The 7,116-nt window shown below is 36.2% G+C and overlaps 1 protein-coding gene across 16 annotated transcripts in view; it reads right to left on the reverse strand.

Annotated features, from left to right (window-relative positions):
* atp11b (ATPase phospholipid transporting 11B) overlaps positions 1–6,182 on the reverse strand; it is an 89,113-nt gene extending 82,931 nt beyond the window's left edge. For 10 of the 16 annotated variants that reach the window (XR_001424679.1, XR_001424680.1, XM_015030095.1 and 7 more), the window contains exon 1: positions 5,488–5,656. Coding sequence is in view for 2 of the 16 variants with exons in the window: in XM_015030099.1 (XP_014885585.1) it covers positions 5,488–5,505 (18 nt within the window). In the remaining 14 variants the exon portion in view is untranslated. Of the gene's footprint in view, positions 1–5,483; positions 5,658–5,856 lie in introns of those variants that run through there. The other 6 variants (XM_015030103.1, XM_015030102.1, XM_015030101.1 and 3 more) reach the window with 4 other exon arrangements.
* Between the last annotated feature and the right edge of the window lie 934 nt (positions 6,183–7,116).

Consider the following 7,116-nt stretch of genomic DNA (forward strand, 5'->3'; position numbering starts at 1 on the left):
CTTCGTAATTTCCCCTCAGAAAGCAGCAGGAGAATCCGGCATTCTGATTGGCTACCTGTCACATTCAGCTTTATGCTCCCAGTAAACCTGATTTATTTCGGAGCGGCCACGACGATCTACCGTAACCCACCACACACTGCAGGATGGTCGGTTAGATCGGCCAACGATCTAAGATTGTTATAAGGGGAAAACGGGCAAAAAATGTTGTAGTGTGAACTACTGCATTAGGTAGTCGGATGTGCCCGTTTTTTCTATTTAAATCTAGAGATTACTGAAGGGCAATAGACTTCATAATCTGCACTCTTTTGGTTGAATGCACTATTTATTGTTTAGTTTTTATTCAAGTACGTTTTTTTTGTTAATGGAGACTGAGAATCCATTTTATTTTTGTTTTTGGTTGTTTTGTTTATTTAGTTTATCAGTTCCAGTGTTACATGTTATTTTGAAAATAAGGTGCATCTAACCGGAAATTGCATGTATTTTTAGTCATTTCCATTAAATCAGTGTCAAAAGGTCTTGAAGCAATATTATCGTTTATCGCAATAATTTTTTTAGACAATTAATCATCCAGCAAAATTTGTTATCGTGACAGGCCTACATGTAGCATCAATGATGGAGTGGTACAAGATTATTTTCCAGTTTTACTGCTTTCTGACAGTAGATTATTAGTTTTTACGACAATGTCTGTAAGAGATCCTGCAGGAAACTTCAAGTAACGACGCCCCGCAGGAGGTGTGCAAGTCACTAACATCACTCTTTATGTTACGGCTGTACAGCAGAACAAAAAGAGTCCGTGTGAGTTTTCACAGATGCTCGTTACATAAGCTATGATTACAGAAGGTTTTTATGGTGTAAATGCAGAAGTCAACGCATGATGTCAGCTCTGCGTATGTAGGAAGTTTGACATTAAAAGCCAGTCGAGCCGCCACTCTGACATCCTTCTCCTCTTTTCTGTGTCAAAAAGAAACTAAAGAAGAAAGAAAAAGCAGCAGGCGGACGGCTGCCTTCTGACAAGCCTTTTAATTAGGCCAGGTGTGCTAAAGTGCAATTTAATTAAACTTTTACTTAACTGGGCAGGTCAGTTCTAACAGAGAGGTTAAATTAGCCGGGTTTATCTCAAATTAGGACCCAAATTCTCTGGTCAGATAACAGCCGAGGATTAACCTCTGAAAACAGGAAAAAAAACTAAAGTTTGACGTTTCTACAGAGTCAAAGAGTCAGTGGTTAAAACTAAAGCAGCAGGAAGTAGTCAAGTTTATTATACTCAACTAAAACAAACAACAAAACTGAAATTAAGAAAAATTTCCGTTAACTGAAATAATTAAGGGGGAAAAACAATAACTAGAACTACAATCTGCGTTTTTAAAACATACTAAAATTGTAGAAATACTATCCTTCATTTTTGTGTTTGACTATTAGCCTTTTGATTTTTTTTTCCTCACACATACAAGCAGTTTTCAGCAGCTGTTGGTAAATTTCGGTCGCTGGTCTGCAAAATGCCAACAGCAACAGTTGGGAGAAAACTCCAGAGTCTGTTGGCTGTTCAACAATAACTGAATCCATTTTTTGAAAGTAGTATTTTTTCTGTTGAGTTTTCATTAACCAGTCAATGTTAACATAAACACAATTTTTGAATTTCAGGGTTTCCCTCAGTGTATTTTCAGCCTGGCGGGCCTCCAGGCTTTACTTTCGCCTCAGTTAGGTTAAGCATTGCTTACTTATTTTAGCTTAATGTTTGCCTTTTTAAAGTTAGAGATTTAATAGTTGGTGTTTAGGTTAATCATGTCCTCCAATAACACATAATAACCTAGTGACATTTTCAAATTTCCTGTCAAGTCAGAAACTAGCAAGTTTTCTGGGGGTGAAACCCTCATTTCTGCACCTAAAATTTAACCAAAGCATCAAAAAATTAAAACTACTACAACTCATAAAAACTAATCTAAATCTAAACAATATTTATCTAATAAAAACTAGAAAACTCACTAAAAACTAAGTAACACCAATTGAATTAGCCAAAAAGTCACAACGAAACAAAGCTAAACTGTAATGAAAGACCCAGTAACCCTGAATTGGTCAGTGATTAACACATGGGAGTTAAAAAAAATAAACTGAACTCATTCTTTACTGTGACATCATGGTTTAAGCATGAGTAACTTATCTCACGTATTCACACACCCTGCAACCGTCTCTCCATTTATTAACCGGATACTGAAAGTCAATGAAGGCCTGGATAAAGGTAACATTGATACAGGCCGCAAAACAAAGAAAAACTTGCTTACTTAAAGCCAGAACTGCAACAGTTCTCAAGTAAAATCCTGTAAATCAAGTATCCCACAATGACTTAGAGCAACAACTTTAAAATGGTAACATGAATTTCCATTTCTAAATTTGGTCTGCGTACTCTGGTTGCTTTAAGATTATTCTTTTATGACTTTAATAAGTCACAAGCATAAAGTAAAGTACAATCAGCGAGTCAGGGCCTGTTGGCGATTACAGTACCAGCCGCGTCGCAATCGCAGCTTTTTATTCGTTGTTCTGGTTAGCAGAGTTGGTACATATTTACTTGAGTAACTTTAGAAGAAATGTACTTTTAGGAGTATTTTTACTATGCTGTACTTTTTGCTTATACAATGAAGTATTTCTGCTCTTACTTGAATAAAATTTCTGGATTTTCTACCCACTGAATGAAAAGCAGACATGTTTTAACTAAGAACTCACCAAACACAGATACACACCTTTTCTGTTTCTGTTAAAGTTTTTTTAACTAAAGAAACTGATTTGGAAAAATGTTATTTTACCAGATTGTTATTTTTTGTTACTTATATGAATTATTGTCATTTTGGTTCTTAAAATACCAAACTTTCCACTAAACTTTATATTTTGTTCTGTCTGATTGTCTAATCTTTAATTTGATCAGTTACTCAGTACTTGAGTAAACCTTTTACCAAATACTTTTTTACTCTTACTTGAGTAATTTCTTGGCTACTTTTTAATTTTACTTGAGTACAAATATGTTGAAGTAGTGATATTCTTAAGTATAATCTTTAGATACTCTGCCCAGCTCTGTTAGCAGATTCAACACCTTTTAAAGACATTAGCATTTTCATTTCAAGTCTAATTTTTATACCACATTTCAGCAACAAAGCAGTTCAAAGAGCTTTACACTGTAAAACCACAATACAGTAACCAATTATGAAACAAGTAATCAACATAACATTTTGTCAAAAGGCCATCATCAAAATCAATTGGTCCAGTTGCTAGGAACCAAAAGCAGCTCTGACCCAGTGGGTTTTAGTCTAGATTTAAAGGAACTCAGTGTTTCAGGCGTTTTGTAGTTTTCTGGAAATTTTTCCAGATTTGTGGTGCATAGAAGCTGAATGCTGCTTCTCCACGTTTGGTTCTGATTCTGATACAGAGCAGATCCGGTCCCAGAAGACGTGAGAGGTCTGGAAGGTTGCTATGACAACAGCAGCAGGTCTTTAATGAATTGTGGTGCCAGGCCGTTCAGTGATTTATAAACTAACAAGTATTTTAAAGTTTATTATCTGGAAGGACTGTAGAACTGGGTGATTTAGTCAGAACTCCAGCAGCAGCGTTCTGAATCAGCTGCAGCAGGAGGATTATTTTTTGTCAGACCTGGGAAGACACTGTTGCAGTAATAAATGTAATTAAAGATAAATGCATGGAGGAGTTTCTCTAGATAATGGAAATGTTTCTCAGCTGCTAAAAGGCTAAATTTGTAACCATTTTTATGTGTCTTTGAAGGTTCAGGTCTGAGTACTTCACTACACGTTTCTAGCTATAATAACTGAAGCTGTGTGCTGACTCTAGATCATTCCTATTTAGGTCCAAAGACAATAAAATAAGTTTTTTCTGTACAGCAGGATAAATTTATGGCACCTCCATGCACTGATCTGTCGTAAATATTTGTTTTAAGTCTTTTTAAAGCTTTTATGAATTTAAACTTTGGCATAAAACTCATTTAAAAATGTTGCCAACATACCAAATACAATGTAAACAGCAAACAATTTCAAAGTACTTAGAGGAGAGAGTAGCTGCAATTGCAATTGGGTCACCGGTAAAATTTCAGCAGGGGTGCTTAATTTTTTTTATCAATATTGTCAATTAAAAAAATGCAACCAAATTCAAACTGCCTCAATTTTTTGGTTTTGCTAATCTATACAAATTTATCAATACAACGGCAAATATGTACAAGATTATTTCATATATAATAGGCCAGCTGTCACATGATTAGGTCTGTCGCATTAAATCAATTAATCACATGATAAATTAAAACAAAATTAATATCCATTAGAATAATTTCTCTCTTTCTACAAAAACTGATAAAAGTCTTCAGTTTAGTGATTTGGTCTCAAGTAAACCCTTTTTGAAGGACAAGCTTAGTTTACAGAGACTTCCTAATTCATTTTATTTGTTGTTTTGTTTATTTATTTTGGATATTTAAAGTGTCTTTCAGTTCTAGTGTTAATTTTGATTAGAATTTAAGGTTTATTAATACTGAGAATGTGTTCTTACATTATTATTATATTACTAGAAAATGGTCTCAAAACAACATTATCGGTTATCACTGTAACTTCTGGGACAATTTATCGTCCAGAAACAATAGTTTTGTGATTATTGGTTAATCGGTTTTTACTTTGCTCATTTAGCCATTACATCAAAACCTGCTTCCATTTTGCTTATTGAGGATCTGAATTTGGATTTAAAAAATATTAATAATCACACGGATAACCATTTACTTCCCAGGACATAGCATCGACCGATATAATGGTGTCATCCACTGTTTCTCCCTCTCCTATTATCTTTTCCATTAACATAAAAAGTACTTCTACAGGTTTCTTCCTGTTAAAGGGGCGATTTTCCTCTCCACTGTCGCTACATGCATGCTCAGTATGAGAGATTGCTGCAAAGTCAACGATTTTGGTCCAGAAGGATTGAATGCTGCAGTCAGTGACTTGCTGCATTCTTGTTTTGTTTTTCTTAAAAATAAATTATTACTCAGTTAAATTCCTGAAATGTAACTTCATGTCACTAAAAGCCAATTACAAAATTAATTGGAGATTGATTTTCTGTCAGGCGCCAAATTATTTACACATTTCACATAAACTGAGAAACAGAAATTTGTCATTTCTATCGTTTTACCGCGGAAATGGGCTTCCATTCAAACAGGTAAAATACCGGGAGATTTTATTTTTAATGCTTTTTTTAGACTATTTCGTTTGTTTTTAATCCATATGTGATCTCAATAAATTTTAGCCACTGTGTGTATTTACAGTTAACACAATAACGATGGCCGTTTAAAGTTATCTTGAAAGTTAAAACAAACCAAACGTTTTCAAATATTCTACCGAGGGAGAGCTAATGTGCAACCAACTGCTAAACTCAAGCTAGTTTGAAAAAAAAGAAAAAAAATAGTTTTAAGTGCCGTTTTAAAAGTTTGAGAGGACTCGGTGTAACTTTACCTACTTTTACGTTGTTAGCCATCTAGTTGGTCCATATTCCACAGAAACCGGTCCAAGCTGGATTAAAATTGTAGCAAATTGTCACTTAAAACCGAGTTTAAACCTGAACGCGACCCGTTGTTTAGTTCCAAACAGCTGAGCTACCAACTGCCAGCTAGCTCCGAAGGTAGACGTTAGCCAACCGTAACGTCTACCTGACGGAAGACGACAATGTTTTAAACACCTCGACAACAGCTAAAAAAAGGGCTAGGTTAGCCTGCTAAAATCCAGCCAAATAAAGTTCGTACATCTCTCCAAGAGCTGAGGCGTGCGTTAAATTTGGGGTACTGCTGGAAAGCGGCGCTAATACGAGGCAGAGAAAGCATTTTTTTACCAGCTGCTGCCGTATCCACCGCAGCATCTTGACAGGATACGCTCCGGAGAAGCCAGCACAAGACGTTAGCCCCGCGCTAGCACCAAGCTACTCCGACGAAGCAGTCCAGAAGCCGCAATATATCCTCCGAGAGGCAGCTCTCCTCGGTCGCATTGCGTGGCTCATTCGTAAAATGCGACTCCTCATAAAGCAGGCGCTTCAAAACGTCCCCACTGCGCCGGACAGATGATTACAAGTAAAAGTGACAGAGGAGAGTCCCAGTGCTACATCTCTCTCTCTCTCTCTCTGCTTTGCCACGATCACTTTACACGGACACACACACCAACTTACAGCTCGGTGAGGCGCATACACTGGCTGCTCTCTCTGCAGCCTGTGAACGCCCCCTGTCTGTAAAATATTTACTTTATGACAAACCAACACACAAAAAGCTCATATTGGTCAGGAAGAAGGAACAGGAGGCACCAACTTCACTTGTTTGTTTTCAAACTAAATTGTGAAAAATGTGGTGTTCAGAGTCCTTTAAAGCTGCAGTATGTAGCTTTTATAAAAATACTTTTTTACATACTTGTTGAAACTGTATGTTAAGAGACAATCTGTGAAAATATTGGAGCCAGTGCGAAATAGGAACAACCAATCAGAGCCAGAAGGCGGGACTTAACACTGTCAATCACTATCTTATTCCCTTGCAGCTAGCATAGCCTGTTGTGAATGCTCTGGCTTGTTCCTATAGCCACAGATGACAACGGATAAAAGATTTTCGTGTAATGTAAGTTCTTACAGGAATATCACTAGCACATGAGTACAAGAGATTGATTGACAGCACTAAGACCCTCCTCTTGGCTCTGATTGGTTGTTTTCTTCTTCAGATTATGTGTCTCATATTATACTATTATAGTGACAGTTTTAACAAATATATAAAAAACACAGCTGCTGCATGTAGCTTTTATATAAAATGTTTTTTTCTATATCACCACCTTCCTAAAATGATGGCTTTTTTTTTAAAGAAAAAAATCTCTCAGGCCATTAATATAGGAAGGTGATATTTATTAAACTTTGACCATGTCTTGATGGTTTAAGACAGAAAAGTGAGCCATTATTATTGTCTGAAGAAATGTACCAAAAACAACCAATCAGAGCCAGGAGGAGGGTCTTAACGCTGTCAATCAACCTCATGTTGCAACTTACCAGAAGTCTGAGATTTTCATGTTTAAGTATTTTTGCTACAAATGATCAAGCACTAAAGGAATGCTGTTAAAATTT

This window comes from Poecilia latipinna, unplaced genomic scaffold, assembly GCF_001443285.1.
Source record: "Poecilia latipinna isolate Pla-1442-1.1 unplaced genomic scaffold, P_latipinna-1.0 Scaffold173, whole genome shotgun sequence".
Classification (NCBI taxonomy): domain Eukaryota; kingdom Metazoa; phylum Chordata; class Actinopteri; order Cyprinodontiformes; family Poeciliidae; genus Poecilia; species Poecilia latipinna.